Below are 24,270 nucleotides of genomic sequence, written 5' to 3' on the forward strand. Positions count from 1 at the left end.
CTTACATCCTAATTACAGAAAAGATAACGCACCTTTCCTTCAAATTCAAGTTCCTTCTTAACCAGTCACTTAGTGCTGGCCTTGTGTTTAAAAAGACCCATTTACTAGAAATTTGCATGAAAGGGGTTTATTGAAAAGTTTGCATTGAGGAGACACGCAAAGTTTAGAAGAACAGGAAACACATTCACACATTCATGGCAATAAAAGCTCACATTCCTCCTCTTTTCTCTGCCGTGCTCACATTTTCTCTCTCTATTCTGAACATGTCCTTCTTGAGAAGGCCAGCGTTTGACCGTGAGCCACACCCTGTTCTCCTGCCAGAGGAAACTTTCAATCTCTGCCTCCCTCCCTCACTCCGGCTGTAGCTCTGGCTCTCTCATACTTTTGTCAGGTGTTATTTATGAGCGCTGTATAGCTGAGTTGCTGCATGCCTACAGCACCTGCTGGTGTTGGAGAATCAGAGCCAAGGCAGCTGCCAGAGAGACGAATAGGAGGAAGAGAGACAGCAGAAAGAAAAGAATACAAAGAGGAGCCAGAGTGCGACACTTTGTGAGAAACAGAGAACCAGAGGATCGCAGAAGGTGGAGGCTGTAGCATGTGGCTTTGTAGATGTTGTAAGCGCAGTGGCATGCAGCTGACACATCATACAACGAATGATGAGTGTTCTGACGAGAACAGTAGGACAAAACAAACAAGTGATGAGCAAACACTAATTAATAGTGTCTTACAACTCCAAACGTGATCAATTAAAGGCCATGCTTCATTGACTTGCAAGCAAAAGTGCCGGCGGCAGTGAAACAGGAGAGGGGAGGGCCCTGTCAGCACGAGGAGGAAGACAGATGTACCATCGCCTGGCTGTGGAGATCCGAGGGGATCTGCTCCCTCTTCATTCACTGCGCACACATCACTGTACACCCACACATGTATTTATGGAACGTGCTCGGGGAGGCCCCAGTGTGTTTAGACAGTAAACACCTGAACACTGGCAGCGGTGAGCTGAGCCAGGACAGGTGGGCTGAGACGGGTCAAAGGTCACTGGCTTAATTCCAGTTCCCAGTGTAAAAAACTGCACCATGTACTTTGCTCTGGAAAGCTGTAGATTGTGTGTGACAGGTGCTTGTGGGGGTGGACAGCCGAAGTTTACAGGCTGGTCAACAAGAGCAAGATCCCAGACATAACCCTGCTGTGCAGACAACATCAGGCCTGAGTGGTTGACTGTGACACTGTGTTTCCTTTGAAATGATTTCTTTTGCTTTTAGAACAAATACTGTACAGAATCTTAAATAGAGTAAGGTGGTCTCCTAACTTAGCAGTAGTATAGCAATAGTAATATGAAGTAGTACGTTAAAGGAGACTGCTTGGTAATGCTAAGCTACATCAGGCCTCTGGAAATATGCAAGAAGCAATCCTCAAACCCTGTTCAACTTCTCCTCTGATCCACCAACTGAGTATCAAATATTCTCTAATTTTAGAGAGAGAGCCAGAGAGTTTGTGGGTAGGGCAGCCCACTTCTTTAATCCTTCAGTGGACAAAAAAACCCCAACACCCACCAACATCTGGCTCTTTCCTTTAATGTGAATGTGAACAATCGACATTCTCTGACACACAAGAAAATCAGAAGGGCAAACTTGCTCTGGATGTATTTTAGATTGTCTCATTTTAGATATATGGGCTCTATGTACAACTTTGAACAAACAGAAGAGGAGTGCACCTGTTAATGAATCTAACTATGTATGTATTTAAGCAATACTTTGGAGGAGGAACACTGACACTCAGGTGGTGGGAGTGGGAAACATGTGGAGTGATGTAACACAGAAATAATGTGCAGGTAATTCTCTAACAGGGGCCAGCCCTGTTGAGTCTCTGCAAGGAGAAACTCCAAGAAAGACACAACTGTCTGGAAATACAGTAAATGTCTGGAGTTGGTTAAAGTTGTTCTGAAGACACTGAACATCAGATGCTGTTGTTCTGATGCCCTTAGCCTTTTTGTTCAGGCACTGTTTTGTGTTTGTCATCCACAGAGACATACTGTAGCTCCTTTCTTATAACAGTCTATGAGTGTGTCTAGGCTTGGCTGCCCCCTTTGGTCAGGTCACACTAGCGGGGTCATGGGGAGCTCAACAAAACACTCACGAGTTAAATGGGGCGATGCGGATGCTCCGTGAGGCCCCCCCCCCACCATTTTCAGGCTGCCCATTCTCCTCTCATTAATCCTGTGTGGATGTTTATCCATGTTGACATTCAACATAGCAGCCTGCCTTCTCTCTGACTAACAAACAGGGTGACTCAGGTTTTTTTTCTTTTTGCCGGAGTTGTCACAGGGCTAGCCTAGCGTAGCTCAATGCACATGCAGGCTTGAGGGATAGAGGGACACTCAATTTGTTAGTCACATCACAGCCAGGCTGTGCAACTGAAATCAGTATGTGAATATGGATGCGTACCCCCTCAGGAGGGTCATTATCAGTTCTGTGTGCTGCGGAGAGGAAAATCAATATGGTCATCATAACGGCCTGGCAAAACGCCAGCCACTACACTGTGTTCAAAGCACAATACATGGCAGCGGATTACTCCTCATCTGATGTCATCTCATTTCATCCCTGTAGACAGAGACACTGTGGGACTGTAATAAGGTCAAGCACGTTTAAAAGGGATGAGACATCCAACATCTATGTCACAAAATAAGCTAAGAAAGACACACAAAGTGACAGTCAGGTGGTCTGAAGTGAAGTTACAGCAGAGGTTTGCCCTGATGAGTTTTTGGCACAAACACAAGCTGGCCTAAGAGCCCCTCACCGGGCCCGCCTTCTGCCTATTGTGTCGGTCCAGTCTTTTTCATTAACCGCTCCACTGAGGACCACAAGGAGGGGAGGGGATGGATGGGCGGGAAGGGAAGGAGGTGGTGGTGATGATGGGGGACAAGGAGGGGTCTGCAGACAGACCCAAAGGGACCTGAAGAGCAGCCACCAAATGCATGATTAAAAGCACACATCAACAGGCAGCGATGGGCACACCGTACACAATATTTACCTCCACTGGGATGGCAATTTAGAGGTAATCTCTCCCTAAATACATATACATATACACACAATACCAAAGAATATTATCTCTCACCCCCACACTTGTAGGGAGGGGCTGGCATGGAGGGAGAAGACCCAGGAGGGAGCAAGGGACAGTTCAGAGACAAGAAAAGAAAAGAAAAGAAAAGAAAAGAAAAGAAAAGAAAAGATGGAAAAAAGAAAAACATGGTTGGAGAGTTTGAGGTCATCCTCACACACACCTGTCTGCCCATGACTCACCGTGCTCTGGAGTCAGGAGAGAAGAGGAGGGCAGAGGAGGCTTTTCTGCTCAGTTAGCTTCCATGATACACTTAAGTGAGCTCTCCTCCCTACATGCACTGCAACAAGTACGTGCACCTCTATCTGTGTCACTATCAGTGTTTAGGGCCGGAGCTGCTGCAGACCAACACAACTGACTCAACGACAATTATGCCAGTGTGGACGCTGTTCCACATGTTGTCACATCATCTGGTTACAACAGTACCTAAAATAAATCCAGGCTGCTGTTGACGGGGGGCCACATTTTGCTCCGGAGTGTTTTTGTTCAGTTCACTGAGCTGACGCGTCGCTACAAGCTCCCACTGCCTCATCCTCATACAACCCCCTATGTACAATATTTGTTTCCTCTCAGGGAGAGTGTAAGTGATGGCTGCGTCACCGTCAGTTAGGGAGCCTCCGAGGCGCACACGCCCGCCATCACATTGTCCTGTCATGCAGATGGACACCTCATGGCCCATACTGAGGATTTGGGGAAACTCCTGCCAACTGTGCCAAATTAAGCCTTCACCTTGACATTAAAAACAGCATGCTGGGTAGTGCACATCGTCACTTTAAAATACACGGGACAGAAATGCCACGGGGATGCGTCGGCGGTAACGTTAAGGAGAGCGAGCATGACGCAGACGTAAGCTACATTTCCGAGACAAAAATGTCAAACAGAGAGCTGCAAAGCAGGCCCTTGAGGGCCCGAGGGCTGCGTGAGAGAGGGATTTGATGAATTCTGTGAACGTTCCACGGATTCCTCCCTCACGGGGACCTTTGGGAAAAGAATGGGTCATATGCAAATGGCATGCACAGTATGGAGGAGAAGTTTCCCACAAGCTGAGTGTGAAAAGGGCTCTCCCTCCCCATGCCGGGCCCGCTGAATGGGCCTTTTCTTCTGCCACTGAAAGTGTATGAGGTAGAGCAGGCAAACTGCAAAGGTAACTAGGCTCTTTCTCCTCAGGCTTTCTCACTAAAGCCTGAACACACAATGGTTCATTTAAGCATTCAGCCACACAAACCCCAATAAAGCACATCCAAGCGCAGTTAAGGGGGTTACTGAAACTGACTCTGGGTTTAAAACTCCTTCTTTACGGAGGGAGAGCACCTTTTTATAGGCTAATGCTCTCAGCCTCCATGGGAGCAGCTAATCATTAAGCTGCCTTAACAGAGGTGGGAGTGTGGTCGTACATCACATCATTTTAATTCCGCTGAATGGTCAGATGAGGACAGGCCTTTTCCCACCCTGATGGACACGTTGACGGATGAAGCTTAGGAAGAAACCAAACTTTTTTCGCAGGCGATTAATAAAAAAACAAGTGAATGGTTGTGATCCGCACCTGTACGTGGTCTTAAATATATTTTGTTATGATAATGTACAATATGCTCACAGTATGGCACCCACATACACAGGTCTGGAAGATAGCTGCCATGTGTGCCGCGCTTTTTATCTGCCAGCCCCTCAGTTGTCACCTGTTGTAAAATTCTTCAGTCACCTCAGCCACTTCTCACAGAGTCTCTCCACCCCCCCTTCCACTCCACAGGAACACGGAGCCCACAGTTAAAGGGGTCAGGGAGGAATAGATGGAGCAGAGAAAAAGCTGCAGCTCCAACACTGCCCCCCACCCCCCCTTCTCTCCCCCTTTTATTGAACAGACTTAAACACAAACACAATTGGACATGCTGGAAGCCACACAATGGCACAGGGGGGGAAAGTGAAGTCATACTCTGCGCACGCATGGGTGCCTAGGTCAGGGGGCAATCAACAGCACCCCGGCTACTGTGTCTTAACCCCCAAATAAAGGACAAGCTCTGGAAGGAGGAGTGAGAGGGAAGAGACGGAGGCAGAGAGAGCGGAGGCGGGGGGGGATTTTCTTCTTACTTGGCACTTTCAAATGAAGCTGCTGAGGAAGTTGGTGAAAAGCAGCGAGATAAATGAAAAATGTCATCCTCTGCTAAACTCTTCACACAACAGGGGTGGACCTCTTTAAAATGTAAACAGATGTCTTTTAAAACACTGGAGTGGCATGTGGAGCTCCGGAGCCACTCCCCACCTCCTCCACAGCCTCCATATGTATCCCCAAACATTGTTTCACCAAACAAACTGTAGCTATAGCTAAAAAATGTATTGTTCTCCCACAAGCTTACAGCATGTGGTTGCATTCAATCGCTTCTAGACAGGGTGAGCGAGTCCAGGGCACTAAGTATAGTTTAAGTATAGTTTTACCAGGCCAATAAACATGCTCTTCAGCATTACATGAGTTGTTGCCAAGTGCCAAGCCCACAACCTCATTTTCTTTATTTGACGGATGATTCATCAAGGTGTGAGTGTGTGTGAGAGCATGCCTCAGAAAGAGACAGAGAGGAACAGATTAGGGGATGAGACAAATGATCCTTATTATATTAACAAATAAACAGAAATCCCAGCTACCTGTATGTCCACTTATTTCAAGGTGTCTCTGAAACACTGTTCTGAACACATCAGCTCTAGCTCTTGAGCGTGGGTACAAAGCTGTCAAAGCACAGCCATGTTTATTTTTGCAAAGAATGTTAACACTGGGCGCGTTCTTCTATTCCCAAATTGCTGTGTTAAATTACGGTCGCAGGGATCGGCTGCTATTCCTGAGAGGAGCTGACTGGCGAGAAGCGACAAAGGAAGCTGTAGTATCCCGCCGATTGCAAACACCTGTCGTCCTGCGGGCTGTTAACACCTCTCTGTTTACAGCAGGGAATGGTGCTCACCTTGATCTCAGCTGCTCCTGCTTGCCAGGGACCTGGCAGAAGCCACTGACCATAACAAGCTGGGCACAACTTAAGGGCTTGCTTAATTACAACAGCCTGAGAAATAGTTATTGAAACTTTTAACAACACTAAAAGAAGCCAATGGGGTGGAGTCGGTTCCTGCAAAGACGGCAGCCTGTATTAAAGGAGCACGATATAGTTTCTTGGGAGAAATGTTCATCAGAGGAGAAATCTTCATTGATATGTTTCATGCCTAAACAAACTAAATGCGGACTAAACTGAATAAACAAACTGATCTTAAAGGACAACACAATTTCATTCTGTTTTCTCTTTGTTTTTATGTGGCGGACCCTGCCACCTTTCTAGCTTCAAACAGTGTTCTGGGGACCTTATTTCTGAACAAATATTTCTGAGTTTGAGTTTGTATTAATACCTTATCAATATTGTAAAGATGACCTTTTTTGAGTTTCTGAATTTCTTTTCCAAAACCACATAGTGCACCTTTAACTTTAACCGGAAAAATGTCATAAAAACAAGGCTGTGACACCAGCCTTCATCTAACTTTTACTGAAGAATTCCCTTCAAAATGCAGAGAAGGTGATTTACATGACACATCAGCAGCCTTGTGGCAGGAAGTGAGGACTTAAAAGCAGACCTTGATGACTCTTTGAAGCAAATGCAAATGAGGCAAAGTAACAGGGATCACATCTGTTTGGGTTAAGGATGTGACTTTAAATATCAATAGGGCTGTGTCATTGTAGAGAAACATTTAATAAAACCTTGTTAAGTTAAAGCAAAAATGACAGGTAGAGGTCCTGAAGTCTCTCCAGGGTGAATAAGACTACCTTTCTCTCAGGAGGCAGGGACATATCCACACCTTGACAGCGGACCGTTATCTGAGGTGTGTCCACATATTTTACTGCACACGTGCCCCAGGGACGAGATGAATAACTGAACGCACAACATCCGAACCGAAATGGCAGATGAAAACACGGACAACAGCCATGTAAAATGTGGCACTCTTGCCATCAGTCACCGGGTATCCACAGAAGAAAACACCGTTGTCTTTTCTCCCACGAATTACTGCTTTTAGCACAACAGGAAGAAGCTAATGACACGGGTTTGTTTTGACAGAATAACACTGAATTTCCAGCATTACCCCAGTTCCTCTCAGCTACACTGGGTGGCACAACACATGAGCATGACTAGTTGATAGACAACACATGTTGTCAGAGCCGCGACAAAAAAAGGCTTCCTCTGACAGTAAAATAATTATAAATAGTCGCGGCCGTGGTTTCAAAAATGTCGCTTAACTGATCCACAACGACCCACGACGTAAATATCCTACATGAAAAGATCAGACAACAGACGTGAACAACTCAACTAAGTCCTTAATTCGCCTTGAAGTTACGCAAACTAAAAAAAAAAAAAAACAGGAGATACATCGAATAACACCGTGTCCTTCCACGGACACTTTTATTCTACTTTGCAACGATACAAACACTATTTCCACACCACAGCGAGGTGGCCGAAAAGCCGCTGAGCTCCGCATACCGAAACGCAGTGTGTGTACGTATCGATAAATATCACACAGGCTGTTAAAATACGCAATAACAGGCTCCAGGAGAGCAGGCTGGAAACACTGAGTGTGGTCAGAGGTTCGCTCGGTCTACAAGAATCAGGATTCCCAGCGCGCGGCTGGAGAGGATCCGCTGTCCTTATATGGGCTGCTCACACAAACAGCGCGTGAGATGTCCCTCGTTCTCCGGAACCTCTTGTTACCCCATCCATGTTTCTGTGGAGCCTCTGCCCGGACTTTACTGTCAGAGAGCCTGGTCAAACATTTAAGGTGAGCGGTGTGAGCGGCAGGACCGACACACTGTGATAAGTTGAAATGTAAAGATGACAGAGCGGCTCAAAACGGGCTTTAACACAACAACACGCGTTTCTTCTCTTTTCTGCCGTTAAACACTGTAATGGTGTCTCTGATAATATAAAGATAAGCTGAAGCCCGGAGCAGGCGGGATTCAATCCGACAGAACGTGTTCTGTCAGCCGTGTAGTGCAGCAACAGTGTCCTATCGCTACCTGCTCCGAGTGAGCCAAAGAGAGAAAGAACAAACCAAACAGTTGTGTTCCCTCTGTCCCAGAAACACAAAGGACGGCAGAGGAACAGTCATATCTAATGCTTCTCATTTTTATTCTTTCTTTAAAACAAACCTGTCGCAATAACAGTCAGGTAGCCTGCCTCCCACAGAAACAGGTCCGAGTTTGGTGGTGGGCTCAAAAACTCGACAGAATAAAAGTAAATCAATGAATGTAGAGTGTGTAGAGAGGGTCAAAGTACATTTAAATGATTAAAGAGGTATAAAGTGAAGACAAAAGCTGCTCCGCTCATTACAGGGTGAGGTGCGTATAACGGTCTCCGGTGCAGCGGACCGCTAGGCGGTGGGAGAGACGCGACCCAGGTATAACGGTACACCACACAGGGCTGTGATACAGCGCTCACTTGCTACTTCCCAGCACTTTCTGTTACTAAAAACCGGACTTTTGGGCCGCCAAACTTTCCGGTGAAATTACCGGGGGACAGAACAGCCTCTACACCGTCTCCCTGAAAGAAAAGCTCCGCATCGGAAGTACTTTTACTCACCGTTGTTCCTCCTCGGGTTCGCCTGCTTTCTGCGCTTACACCTGGGGCCATCCGCCATGATCCTTTCGTTGTGTCTAAATGCTGCTGGAGAGTCACCTCCTCTCTCACCCCCTCTCCCCCTCCTCCTCCTCCCTCCCTTTCACCTCCCCTTCTCCGCACCTGGTTTACGACACTCAGCTTTACGACATCACCTTCCCGCACCTCCCCGACCCACGCTGCCAGAACCGTTCAGTCAGTCCTGGAAGTGAGAGGGATGACTGCATACGGTACCTGGCCAGCCTCTGAGAACTGTGCGCTCATGTATAATGCAGCTATTTCTTCCTGTCATGAGTAAGTGAAAGGTAGAGGTGATGGTGGTTAAAGGGTTGTGTTCATATACTGTTCATCACATGATGAACTACACTTTAGTCCCTGTCAGTTAGTCTGTGTTACCTGAGCACAATGCAGGCTGGAAATGTAATGAATATATTTTTATTCAGGGATATTTTTAGGGCTGGTTGTCTAAAAAATAAAATACTTTAAAGATGGGCATATTTATCACTTTCTGTCTCCTACACACACATACAGTTTATAAGTAATTAGTTGAAGATTAATTATTTCATGACATATAATCAGTGATTGACAATCAATCATTCATTCATTTATTCATTCATTTATTCAAGCACCTTCAAATATGACATTTTGCCACCCAATGTTGACCCACTGACCTACGTGTCATGCTTGTGTCCATGTGCACCTTTGTGTGTGTTGCACAGTAGGATAGCAACACACCAGACAGAGGGTGTGTGTGTGTGTGTGTGTGTGTGTGTGTGTGTGTGTGTGTGTGTGTGTGTGTGTGTTTGAGAGGAAGAGGTCATGAGACTGTCATCACTGATTCAATCCTCCACCTAAAGAAAGACCCTGCTGTTCTCCTGATCCCAGCTCACTGCAGCGGTGATGAAGAGGACACGGACAGACCTCTATGTACAAACACAACACACACACACACACACACACACACACACACACACACACACTGGGCTCTGTGTAAATAGAAAAGGAAAATCCAGGATCACATGTTTGAGGTGAATTCTTCAGGACAGGAAAGATGAAGTTTATAAACCCGACACAGAATGAACTGATGCTTGAGGTCCCAGGACATGCAATTATAGGTCAGAGGAGCGGCGGTTGCTGCTATTCTTGAAGCAGTAAGGTTTCTGGTGCCTGGACCTCTGGTATGTGAGATGTTGTCATCATTCAGTCTATTGTGGCAGCTAGACTGTGTGACCCAGTTCTGCCTCAAGTTGGGTGTCCTGTATTGTCAAGACAGGCTGTTCAATGAGGCCACTACATTTCATCATATATCCAGGTATTATGTCACATTGATATAACTACATATCGAGTATTTAGGTAACTAGAATGGCACTCAGTAGAGTGCATAGCTCAGCCCAGGCCCAACAGTCCCTTTCAATTCAATCAAGCCCAATATCAAAATCTAAATGTTAAACCAACCGTAACTGCTTAACCATAATTTAAGCTCAGCAGATCAGTAACAGCCAACCACAGGACAACAAAACACTGCAGCAGGAATCATAATCTCCATTGTTTTGTGGAAGAATAACAGATAATAAAAAAGAGGAACACTGTTAAAGGCTTTTTAATCATTTAAGATCACATCCATGTTCACATTGTGCATGTATTTAACAGCTATATTTCAAAGAATTACAAATAATGTATTCCTTTGTATTTTTGTATCAATATCCATTCATGTCTTTGTCCCATCACACAAAATGTCATGTGTACTTAGGTAAGCTCAACCAGTTCTACCATGTCAGCCACCTGTCAGTCACTCTTTAACTTGAGAGAGAGTGGCAGAGCCCAGATGTGCTGCTGGAGCAGTGTGTTTCACTGTTTACTCTACAAAAACACACATTTATAACTTCATTCACTGATTTGGGTGAAACTGGATCATATGTTGTGGTGTTTTCTGGTTTTGGTCCTCCAGCTGCTCTGCCTGAACCCTCTGTGATTTACCAGTGAGTTTTATGATGAAAGTACATTTTGAACACTTTTTGCTAAAGTAACCGCTAGCAGTGGCTAACTGTACCAAGTGAACACGTCAGGTCCAAACAAAAACTCCAAGACCAACTGCAGTCTGTTTGACCACAGGGAGTCCAGTACTGAGGTGGTGTACAGAGTTTAGCTGCTGTTACACATTTAAAGCTTGCTCATTTAGTCATGCAACTAACGTTAGCGGTCCTGACTATTGTGAGGCAAGAAAACCATCTTGGTGCTGTTCCCCCGCCTTCAAACTGACAGCATTCTGTCTCGGATGCTGTGTAAGGTTCCACTCCAGCCACTTGGGCCGGCCACCAAATCACTTCATTGGCCATGTTCACTCGGAGCTCCTGGCGACCTGGTCAGACAGAGTCGGCCACCATGTAGCTGCATGGCAGGGGGGCGTGATTTATATTCAGGGCTAACACTGTTGGCTTTCCATTTCATGCGGAATTTATCCACGCCCTGACTTAATGCAAACTATTCTGGGCCGAGACCCATCCTCCATCCAAGTTTTGTGAAAATCCGTTCTGTAGTTCTTGTGTAATCCTGCTGACAAACCAACCAACCATCCCACAAACGGGCACAGGCGAAAACATAACCTCCTTGGCGGAGGTAACAATCTCCTCATGGCTTGACAATCAGTGTATCATTCAGCTTCATGTGACAGCTTGTATACAGAGGATGGCAGATCTCTGGGCTGAATAATTCAGTAGCAGCACAGCAGTCCAGCTCTCGGGGCAGGCTGCCCAGACAGAGAGTAATAACTTTAGCATAAACAACACCTCCAAACTTGCTCCAGGTGGCCTCTTCCACCAATAGACAGCCTGCCTGAGAGGGATTGGTGAGGGGAGGGTGCCCAGAAGCTCTCTCTCTGCCATCCTTGATGAAAAAGGCCCCAGAAACAGTCGATATCAGCAGAGATCATTGATGAGACACTACGTTAACTGTGCAGTCCTAGTGGTGTTCCCTGCACAGCCAGCCTGGAAAAATAGGATGCTCGTTATCCAATGGAAAGTCCGATCTTTCCCATTTTCCTTGGATCACGGCGCTATTAGCATGAAGTCATTTTTCAGCGTCTGTGGAAAACAAAGAATAACAATTATACGACCACTACTAATATGAAATAGCCTGAAGACATCTCTGATGTGTTTCAGAGGAACTGGAGTAAAACAGGGTGATTTATTTTCTCTGGCAAATCTCTGTGTATTTTGTGCTGAAGAAAATTCATACATCAGCAAATGAGAAATACACCGAGAGCTGCTGCTTGTGTTGTTAGATCCAAGCAGGCTTCCTGATGGCCCCTGTATGAGTTGGATGAAAGCAGGGTCAGATTAGTCAATTATAAGACATTGATCTAATTTCACGAAAACAGCCACCTCACACTAAAACTAATACCTGAGCTAATAAAGACAGACGGCTTTTTTAATCATGTACGCCACCCCCAAAGAGGACATACAGGTGTTGCTCACCTGAATAATGACATCAGCAATTTAGATTACGTCTTAACTAAAATGGGCCATGAAATACAACCAAAGGCTGACTCCTGCTCTTCCTATGGGGAGTTGAAACTGAGGCGAGGAGGGGGGAGAGAGTGAGGGATAAGCAGCCATCCTCCACTACATTAAGGGATCATGCTGCTCCCTGAAAATGAGTATTGATCCTCTTAGGTCCAGGATCGTTTAGGAGATTAATGTGAGTAGTGGTTGAGCTCCACGGTGCTCCACGCGGGACCAGGGGATCAGCTCAGTGGGACGGCCGAGCCAGAGCAGCCTATCGGAGAGTGGGGACGGAGGGGCTGGGGTGGGGGTGGGGGGGCAGGTTTGTATATCCACCCACAACCCGCATTTCTCTGTGCCATCTGGGCCGTCAGCTAGGAGAATCAGCTGGATGTTTGGGGGTCAGAGGGGTGGGTAAGAAAAAAGGGGGAAGGTGAGAGAGTGTAAAATAGAAACAGTCTGGGGCTCAGAGTGTCAGAGGCAGGCTGGATGGATGGAAAGAAAGCGAGCGAGTGGAGAAACAGAGGAAACGAGAGTAGAGGAGAGGAACAGAAAGTGCAAAAGGAGGATGACAGAAAAGGTACAGCCTGCCCTGCTCCAAATAGAGAGGAGAAGCAGGAGGCAGTGGCAGTGATAGAGAGAGACACAGCAAAGACTAAACTGCTTAATCTCTCCCAAGAGACGGCAGCTAAATGTGAGGTCCTCCTCCTCCTCCCCGTTCCACAGACCAGCAACCCCCACACAGCACTATCACCACCATGGCACTCCGCTCAGCTGCAGTCAAGGCAGATATCCAGCGAAAGGATACACACACACACACCTCCACACACACATTAAAAGTGCTCAACTGGAGCCTTCATTGCAACTGATACTGTGGAGAAGAGAAAGATCAATTTCAGCCTTGAAGTGAAGCGTCACACTGCACAAAAAGAGCTGTGAGAATGGAAACAGAGTTCGAAGGGAAACAGCTTTTTGATTTATAAATTCTGCTGCTTTTAACTATCTGGCTCACGGCAAATAAACAGATCTTATTGCAAGCCTGAGAATTTTCTCATGTCTCTCTCGAGAGGTCAAGTCGGCCCCCCTGGGGAAACTGGTGAAACAAATATCAGCTTGAGTATTCAACAGTAGTTGAATAGATGCTGTCAGAGTCTGAAAGCCAACAATGCAATGTTTGGAGGACTAGATGTCAATCTCTTGGTTTTCCTCCACCAAGCCGGAGTATTCGCAACTCACTTCCGTCTTCTTCTATGGATTTTTCTCAGGACAGGAAGTAGCTGACACACTTGTTGGAGTGAGACACACCCCAAACATCTTAGTCAGGGGGAAAGGTGAATAGGACAGCACCAAAACACTCACTCAGACATCCTAATGGATGTATAATACTCCTCTACTACTCCACACACAGTTACATTACTTCCTCAGAAATATAGTCCAAAGTGTACTGGAGCAACAAAGTTTATAAGGACTAACGTTTCCATGTCATGTGCGTATTCATCGGAGTCACTGAGCGTGCTCCAGAGCACTTCAGACTGTATTTCTGGTCTCTCCTGATATTAAAATACCCCATTATTGTTATCAGGCTTGGATTTAGAGACTGCTTCACAGATGGAGGAGACGGAGGAATGTGGTTGTGTTGTGTAATTAATCCATTTACTCAGTTACAGTATTTTTGAGGTATAGTTTAAGGTACACTTTATGTGTATATTCCACTATAATTCAGAGAGAAATGTTTTAACTTTTACTCTACTGCATTTATTTTCAAGCTGTAGATGGTGTGACACAGTTGGTGGGTGTAGTCTGATAGAAAGAAAATAGTTCCTACATGAATCTGCTCACAACAAGGTCTGTGGATTAACTGGCGTAACTGGGTCAGGATTTCCCAAAGTGCCTTCTACTTCCATTGTATTAGAGAAAAGGGATACTTTACGGCTGATATCTCCAAAACTCAGCAACTCACACCAAAACAATGTAGATGAATAAATAGCACTATAGGTGAGTGAAAAAAATGGTATTTTTGATTTTGGGTTGAAGTGTCCCTTTACAAAACAGTTTAGCCAAAAGTGAAAATTCTGCCACCATCTACTCACCCTACTGCACATTGTAGGTCAGGTTACATTTCCTAGTCCACAAAACATCTCTGGAGCTTCACAGCAAAACATGTGTAATAAACCAAAAAAACATAAAATGGCTCCGTACAGTTTATCCAGGACCCCCGAGATCCCAAGCTGATTTGAAAAGACGTTACACCCTCAATGCACAGTAGAGCTTGTACACCCACTGCATGCTAACGCTTTTAGCTTATCAGCTATGGTGAAGATTACCTTTATAGAGGATGTAAATAATGTCTTTTCAAACCAGTCTATGATCTCTGGGCTTCTGGAGACTTGGATTATGCCGCACAAGCTGTATGGAGCCATTTTATTTATTTTGTTTGTCTTCTTCAGTTATTTGTTACATTTTAAAACAAGTCCCCAGCTTGAGTTGTTCAGCAGAATGCTGCAATGCTGTTTTGCTGTGAAGCTCCAGCTTGTTTTGTTTTTTTGCGGACTTCAAAACTTCAAAACTTAAACTGACATTGAGGTGAGCAGATGATGATTGAATTTCACTTTTGGGTGAACTGTTCCTTTAAGCAACATTTTCTATGCAATGCTGTAAGGCTTTTGGCTAAATTATGTTTGTATGACCACCAAGATCATTTTTTAAACTTATTTCTGAAGTGGCATTTTTTTCCCAGTGTACAAAGCTACTCCAGAGCCACAGAAGGCATTATAGAACTGTTGTCACAGGCTAAGTTAGACTCCCATGACAAATAAAGTGATTTTGATTTGTAAAATTGGTGAAGTTCACCTTTAATCTCAGGCAAAACTAGAGGGAACAAAAATGTGTTATTTTATTTCCTTTCTCAATTTCTTTCTTCACCTTATGATTCAAAAATGAAGATTAGATAACTGTCAGGGAGGATTGGGGGTGAAGACACCCCCTCTGACACTCAGTGTTACACAAACAAACATGAACTCCCCCACTCCCATAATTCCACAGGGGTGGGTGGCCACGGGACTGAGAGCTCCTGACCTGTGGGTGAACGTAACGCTGCCTGTCTCCACGGCAGGCCAAGATATATACTTGTTTTGGCTAGCTAGACGTGTGTGTGAAGTTCTGCGAACACATGCATGCACATACACATGAACACACACACACACACACACACACACACACACACACACACAGCCTCAGGGCTCCAGACAGGCTTGCCCCAGTCTTCTCTCTCCTCTTGTGACTGTCAAAAGGAGACAGCCATCCTCTGGAAAGCCCAGAGTAAATTTATACTGTATTTATTGGAGCGCCTGTTGCATTTTACTGTTCATTTGTCCTTGCGGCTGGAACAGCATTTGTGCGCTCTGCAAAGACGTCAAACTCTGTCTATCAAGGCGTTATTTTTGGAGCCATCTTCTCTCAGTTGAAACCAGTGTGTGGTGAAATAATATGTGTGAACTGAAGTTTACTGCAGTGGCAAGATGATGTTCTTAATCTGGTGATGCAGCTTCAGACTCTTCTGCTTCTATCATGAAAAGGTTTGCCCAGTTCCTACCCGATTTAAATGGGACATGAATCTTTCTGAAGTCTGCACTGTTAAAGGGTTGTGGCGCCCAAAATGCACATTTTCAACCATGCAGGAAGTTTCTGCTGGCTTTGAAATATCCGTCTCTGACATTTCAAACTATGTGAAACTGTGCTCCATTAGAGAGCATACACTGCCGGTTATAATGGAGATACCGATTTAAGCCACATGAAGGAAGCAGAACACGGTGAAAACACCTCACTGACATATTATCTCTGAAGCTGTAATGCTTAATGTGCAGTGCTCAGTGCAATTGCATATTTATGATAAGACAAAGAGCAACATTAGTTTCCATTTGGAGTGGTGTTCTGTCATGTCCATGCTCCTTTTAGCTCTGATTTTGGTCTCTACCAACTCCTGAGGGAGACGTCTTTCCCTTTATTTGCTCCATATTCCACCATGTCCATCAGGTAATTGCCGAAATCGAGTTAGGTGTTAGTGTACAGCGGGTTAACTTAATCTTAACTTCAGCTCCCTGCTGAGACCTTCAATCAACCCAATTGCCAGAATAAATGTTGGCAAACGTTTTTGCAAAACCACTGATTTGTCGCAGTTTTCCATTTTTTGCTGTGCTCGTAGCTCGTGCTCGTGGTTAGGCTTAGGCACACAAACACTTGGTCAGGGTTAGGAAAAGATCATATATTGGCGTAAAATATCTGTTTTGGTCACCACAAACACGGCTGGAGATGTTCTGACTTACCGGCAAAAATATCAAGTTTTTCTTGCCACAACCATCGCTGGAAATTGTCCTAAGGCCTCCTTATACCCAGTAGTGTCATGCTTACATATGTACACGCCATTGTCCCTAGTCAAATATATGATTGGAGATTGCAGTCACTGCTTGGCAGCCTTTTTGGTCGACTCCTGTTGTGACAGTCAGGTCATAAACATGTAATGTGAATCTGATATGACTTGATTGTAGAAATGTCAGTATGGTATATCGGCCTATGACATGTACAAATGTGACCATATCAGTGGTTTGCAGAAATGTTAACTGCCAACTTTTTATCCTGGCGACTGAGCTGTCCATTCACCTCTGTTGTATTAAAGCGTATGCATCTCAAACACTCAGCAAATCAAACCAAAAATATCTGCACGGCTAGAAACCACGTGGGGAATTTTAAAATGCAAAGCTAATAGAAGAGATGTTTGTATCTTGACTTGTTCTTCTTCACTGCTTTAAAAAAAAGAGACACATAGCAGCTCACAGAAAACGATGGAGCTCACTTTTCATTGATGACGGGACCTTTTAATGCACACTAATTTGCTGCATTCCCCCCATGTGAGTGTATTTGTGTGAACATCACATTTCCATTACGTGGTAACACATCTGAGACCGTGTGGTTATATAGGTACAATGATGAAGCTCTATGAGTGAATAGTGTGTGGGTGGTTTATGTTTGTGTGTGTGCTCATGTTTCGATCTGTGATAGGCTACTGCTGTTTTCACTGGATGAATGTGAATACCACACACCTACTCTTTTCCCACACACACTCATCATCAGAACATTTTTTCTACGCACATGAATAGCGGCGGTGCACTATAAATGAACATCCAAAATGCCAGCCAATTACTATGGTGTCCCTTTACTCAACCTCTCCATATTAAGCCCTGGTTGTCAAACAGATTGTCTCCGGTGCTGCGAGCAGCCTGTGCTGTGAAACTGTTTTCATTAAGGGAGGATTGCCATGGGCCTTAGGCTGGCGGCTTAATGTAATTTCACAGCTCAGCGTCCGTGCGGCCACTTCAGGGTCCAACCATGGCCACCCACACCTTTACAAGAGCCAGCCGAGAGGTGCTGAAAGGGTGACAGGCTGCTAGTAAGTTTTAGGAGCGAAAAGGGAGCCCCAAAATGAAATTCCAGCACAGGAAATGACTGCAATAATAACATAACAGCCAGTAAGGCTTTGGAAATAAACATGTACAGAGATAGTCCTCATTTAGTGTTTCTAATGAAGTGTTCAGGAAGGGGAAACTTACCCAGCAGTGGGTGTGTTCAGAGATCTGATGTAGAGAGGTTTAAAGAAATCGAGTGGGATTCTTACATTTATCTTATGGAAATTATCAGTGACGCATTGCAAGATTTGGTTCACACGCTGATTTTTTCTAAAGCTTTTCCTGGCTGTTTTTAAAAGGACAGCGTAATGTGAGTAATATGACGTGAAGCTCATTCTGTGGGACTATGAAACTGCTCCAGTGTGTAAGAAAATGACATGCAGATGATAAGAGAGATGTTCACGAAGAGCCAAACTCACTTTCATTATTAAATCACTAAGGGTGTATTTCCTAATTAGCGCAGAGCACACGCTGACACAAACTGGACCATTTGCTTATTCCAACACATCCTCATAAATTAATAACTGATCCCCTACTTCCTCTCTAAATGGACCTTTCCCACATTATACTATTTCTCCTCGCCTCTTCCTTTGCTGCTATAATTACTACAGTGACCACAGGTCACTGCTTAACAACAAATGTTAATATGGGTCATAATAATCTACTTTCATTTTCAACCTATATGTTTTTTTTTTCTGATGAGGACAGGCTTGCTTATTCAGAGCACCACACTCAGTGGCAGTGCGCCATGAGCAGAGTGTGTTTCAACAACAGTTGAAATGGCAGTCCTATCTACATGTAGCAACTGTGGATTACCAGAAATAATTCAAAACAAATAAGCAGAGAAGAGTGAGCTGTTTGTGTGTAACTTTAGCTACCTCCTAGCTAGGTGGCTGCTCTTTAGCTCATTTTCAAAGGCATTCTGTTACAGTAGTGCGTCTGCTCATATCTTATATTGTCATCCTACACACTGTTGAGAAGCTCTTGCACAAGAGGCCTTACATTTTGTATGATATCGATAGGAAAAATGATAATTTCATCGATGTTCTGACAGTTGTCTCATTGGTTAATTCATACAGAAAACACTACTTTAAACAGTCACGCTCTAATTTTAGCGTAGAGCATCAGATTGACTTAACCTTTATGTATAGTCTAACTTATCAGGTATAATAGGTACATATGTGGGGGCATTTTGTTGTCCACACATGGTGTCCATACATATATACAGTTCAACCCTGATCACCCTCATCTTGAGTATTCACCCCAAAGGTGTAAGCCAAGCATGCAGCAAAAGTCCGGATTAGTAACATGTGGAGAGCATCACACATCAATGTGACATCTGGACAAAAGTGAAAGTGAGATAGACTAGTGTTTCATTTTCATGTTTTACAACCTTGGAAAGAGCAAGAGGGCCTTGACTTCATGGCTTGGAAAGGAGAAGAGGTCCAAGGAGCAGGAAAGCGTGGCAGTTGGAACCCTTACACATAACTATACAACCACAAGCCCGATGACACACTCATAGAACACAGCCGGATAATCCAACAAGGAAAAAGAATATGAAATATAATATGTGCCTTCCTTCATTTTGCAGATATTTCATCTGACTCTCTTTTTCCACATTTCTCTTTGCCCCATGTGCCCTGAAATGAAGTGCCTAAAGGAGTCATTTTTCTTTCTGAGACTGAGTAGAGAAGGTTTGTATGAATCTCATATTTGAGCATTTAATGAATGGTTTGACATGTTGGGAAATATGCTTATTCTCTTACTTGCCAATAGTTTGATGAGAAAATTGATAAAATAATCATGTCTGAACTGTAAATATTAAGCAACAGCCAGGAGATGGTTGACTCAGTTTTAAGGGAGGTTATGTGCCGGACTAAATCTGGTCTTGAGTTTATGTGGGCTATTGTCATCACTGTACGGTTGCCAGGCAACCAGCAGGGACTCCTGTAAATCACTGCGCCCAGCCAAGAAATAGTGTCAGGTGTTATTTTTACGCTTCAATTTTTGTACGGATTAAATAAACCAGATATTATGTGATAATCAGTGAGCTTTAGAGTTGACAGATTTGATTTTATTTTGAGAATGCAAAGCTATAGCTCTAGGTATGGAGCTGGAGTCAGGATACGCTTAGTCTAGTTTATCATAAATACTGGAGATATGGAGAACGCAGTTAGCCTGTCAGCACCTCCAAAGATCACTAATTAACACATTCTATTAGCGGGAATTGTATGTTACAGCTACAGTATATCATGACGACCAACAGTTTCATTATGTGCACTTCTGTGCAGCGGCTATAGCTTGCATGATTTAAGCATGATTCAGTTGGTAAGGTGGCAGGTCTCAAGTCTGCTAACTATGGATGACAACCCTCTGGGATTCTGTGCACTGTCACTGACCCAAGCTGTTGTGTGAGCGACAAATATCTCCTGCATGTAACTCCCTCCAAACCACTTCCTGTTTTTACATTTCTTATTGTGTATTGATAACACAAATTAGAAACAACATGCTAGTGAGCTTTTGTAGGGTTGTGAGCACTTTTTTCACTTTCGATTCTGCTTCTAAGTTTTATGTGAATCAAGGCTAAGAATTTGCTGACTCCAGATTTACTTAAAGGAATAGTTGAGTACTTTTTTGGAATCATGCTTATTTGTTTTGTTTTCACCAAGAACTAGAAGAAAAGATCGATACCATTTTCATATATGTCTGTTCAATGTGTAGCTTGAGCCAGCGGATGGATAGCCTAGCTTAACATAAGACTTAAAACTGCGACTAATGAATATTTTCATTATCAATTAATTTATAGATTATTTTCACAATTGATTGATTAATTATTTAGTCTATAAAAAGTCCAGGAAATGTGGGAAATGCTCATCACAATTTTCTTACTTTGCTTCTTTTGTTTGACCAACGGTCCTAAACACAAAAACATTTCATTTACTGTCATAAATGACACAGAAGTGCAGCAGGTCCTTCAATTAAGAAGTTGGTACCAGCAGATGTTAGAATTACTGAAATTGTTTATCTGTTATCAAAGAAGTTGGGAATTAATTTTCTTTTTGATCAACTAATCGATTAATTGACTAATCAGCGCAGCTCTAGTCAGCAGTTATCCTGACACTATCCGACAGTAATAAAATTGGCATACAAGCTAATTTTATATCCAGTTTGCTTCATCTGTACAAAAACTGGAATGTAAAAACAGCAGGATCTGGTTTTCAGTCTAAATGCCAACTAAAGCTAACTGGCTGCTATCTGTATCTTCATATTTACTGTAGCCTACACACATTAGTGTGCGATCAGTCTTCTCATCTCACTCTCATTTTTTGTATTTCCCAAAATGTTGACCTATTCATATGACATGGCCCCTGTGAAAATACCCCAGCTTGACATGCTGATTTCTCACATGACCATAAAGTCTCACACACAAGGATATGACTCTCATGATGTCAGACAAATTACACCTAAGGCTCACCTACCATCTGCTCATAATCCAGAGCACTAACTCATTACATAACTGTTGGGATGAGGATATTTTAAATAACAGGACAAAGCGTACAGGTATTCTTTATCTATATGACAAGAACAAAGTCTTAAATAAAACAATGGATGACTCAGTAAATGAGTCAAATACAATCATCCCAACCTTCACATTATGAGTCACGTACAAGAGACGCTCATGCTTATTCAGTGTGTCCACTGAGGTGTGCAGCCTCTTCATTTAATATTTCCATAAGGTTGCATATGAGTGTATGCCAGGCAATCCCTGTAATAAGGAGGTAATGTATTCTGCGCCAATGGCAAAAAGGTACGCTTGAAACATCCCTCACAGGAGCAGCAGTTTTCAACTTGACAGTGGACACATACATAATTAAGCCAACTAAAAAAATGAATATTTCATCTCGAAGCATTTTCATCTCCAAACATCAAAACACCTCAATGTCTCACATAATGAGCAAGGTAAATTACTTTTATTCACAGAGGGAATACGCAACAAGGAGCGCTCACTCAGCGGACCTTGCTTAAAAAATATATCAGCTTGAAAAGAAGAGGGAGAACTTACAGCAGTCATTTTTGCTTTTTGCCAGAATTCTTTGTGTCCTTGGAGGAACCAGTTGTTTTAACATGCAAAAAGAGCTAATTCTTTCCTATGATTGTTTGCCTGAGCCCTTCTCAGAGCTGTAATTGTCTTATTATGTTATATTACAGTGTCAGCCTTAATGCTTTGTAGCCTGATCTGGCAATAACTCATACTGACCTGTAATTCATGACGTGCCGTCCATGAGTCGCCCGAGGACTTTTGGGTTTACAGATATGTATGCACGTGCCAATGGAGAGGATGAATTATTCCATAACCTTGCAGCTGTTAAATTTTACTGGTGTGGTCTATGTAAGTGTAGCTTTAGCAAAATCTTCTCCATTTCTGTGATGGCACGAAGGCTCTCAAATGTTTCCAAAGAACAGGCTGTAAATTGTATTGCAGTAACTTAAAATGGCTGTGTGATACAGGGGGGAAATAGGTGCTGTGCATAGTGCTTCAGCAGAGAATTACTTTGACCGTCAAACCTGACTCAGACTGGCTCCCTGTACACCTTCATAGATGGGAATTAACCTGCCACAGCTTGAAACGCTTTACTGAGCGCTGGTCGATACTGTCATTATCCTAAAGCAATTCTTAATTCTATTTGGCCCTGAGCTAAAGATCCTTGTATTGATCACAAAGTCAGGATGCCACAACTGCTTTTTTCTACAGTTAAGACCTCTATGTGTTGTTAAAAAAAAGCACTTAGCTCATATAGTCCACAACACATGCCCAGCCCAGTTGCCAGGATAAAATGTTGGCAGTGAAAGTTTCTGCAGACCATTGATACGTATGTACAGTGGCCCTGAGGGTCAAATCACAGCGACATTTGAGATACGCAACAACATTTCAGCAAACAGAAGAACAATTCAGAAAAACACAACACCAGTTTCTTAAACACAACAACATTTCAGAAAACGTGCTGGTTTTTCAGATCACGCAGCAACAGATCAAAGGTGAGACAGCAGTTCTTGTTTGTGATTGTATAGAACCAAGTCCCACCTTTTCGGTGATCGGAAATGTTGTTATGTTTTTATCCTCAGGGCCACTGTACATAGTCAACTAAACATACTGACACCAGTCATCAAGTTCCATATTGGAAGTGGAGGGGATGGAGGCAGCACTGTCATAAGTTAACATTAATAATTTAACCTAAAGAAAGTTGCAACTTAAAAAAAATACAAAATTTTAACTTATCCATGGTGTGCGAAAATGTACATTTCTTCTGGAGAGACATCCCACTGAAAAAATAGAAGATCATTTTGAATCTTTAAACACGTTTCAGAGTCATACCTGAGAATGTATTCAAGTTTACAGTCATAAGACACTCATGCTAGTGAGTGGTAGCTCAGAGTTTCATCGAGGGTTACAGAAAAAGGCGACTGTCTTTCATATCCTGTTTTGGGAGATGAGAAATATTGATATTACTCGCCGAGCACTATCAGCATGAAACAGAGGCTTTGAGAAAAGCAGCAGTCATAACACCTGTACTGAAGTTCCTGATTACATGTCTTTGTTCTCAAAGCTTCTGTCACTGCCTCTTTCTCTCTCGCTCTCTCTCTCTCTCTCTCTCTCTCTCTCTCTCTGTGTGTGTGTGTGTGTGTGTGTGTGTGTGTGTGTGTGTGTGTGTGTGTGTGTGTGTGAGAGAGAAAGAGACGAAGAGAAGAGACAGAAAAAGACACAGAAATCCTGAGTAGCTTGAAACTGTATGTGTCTTTTTCTGTTTCTGTCTGTCTGTCTCTCATCCACACACACACACACACACACACACACACACACACACACACACACACACACACACACAGCATCGCCACCTGCCACAGACTATACACAGCGGCCTGTGACAGTGGTTAACAGAACAGGACATGTGTAGCCCCAGGTGACTCAAATTGCAAAACTAACAACACCATGCTTCATTGCACCAAGAACGTGGTGTGAAATACCAGTAGAAAGGGCGTGTGTGTATGTGTGTGTCAATTCACATGTATGTCTAAATGTGTGTGTTTATGAGTATGCATTTGTGTCATAACAGATTCACCCCATGTATTTCTATAACTAAAATGGACTCAATTAGGATTATAAAAGCTGACTGAAGCACAAACTAAAACAAGACACAAAAAAACTGTTATCAGGACTGTAAATTAAATTATTCTTTATATAATTATACTGCAGTAAGATTAAAATGTTTGTGGGAAAATTGAATACAATCATAGCGTGAAATGTTGGCGGTAGTAACAGTAATAACTGTTGCCATTATAACCTGAAAGAGGCTCTGATTTGTTTCATACATACTGACCAGAGTTTTAGCTTCATGTTTTAACTTGTTTGTACTGTAGGGAAGTTATCTGTGGAAGTACTGTGCTCATGTGCTGCAAATACTGAGATACTGTACCCGATAGTACCTGATAGCAGACACACAGGTGAGGCAGGATTGGGGGAAACAAAAGGCGAGCTTTAATTAAATAAAGCTGAATGATACAAAAAAT

The 24,270-nt window shown here is 43.5% G+C and overlaps 1 protein-coding gene across 1 annotated transcript in view; it reads right to left on the reverse strand.

The window, feature by feature from the left end:
- Positions 1-8,814, reverse strand: part of zeb1b (zinc finger E-box binding homeobox 1b) — a 54,437-nt gene extending 45,623 nt beyond the window's left edge. Inside the window, exon 1 of the mRNA XM_084340837.1 lies at positions 8,709-8,814. Coding sequence (XP_084196963.1) covers positions 8,709-8,766 — 58 coding nt within the window. The 5' untranslated portion in view covers positions 8,767-8,814. The remainder of the gene's footprint in view (positions 1-8,708) is intronic.
- Between the last annotated feature and the right edge of the window lie 15,456 nt (positions 8,815-24,270).

The sequence above is a fragment of the Pagrus pagrus genome (assembly GCF_965226575.1).
Source record: "Pagrus pagrus genome assembly, chromosome: 20".
Lineage (NCBI taxonomy): Eukaryota > Metazoa > Chordata > Actinopteri > Spariformes > Sparidae > Pagrus > Pagrus pagrus.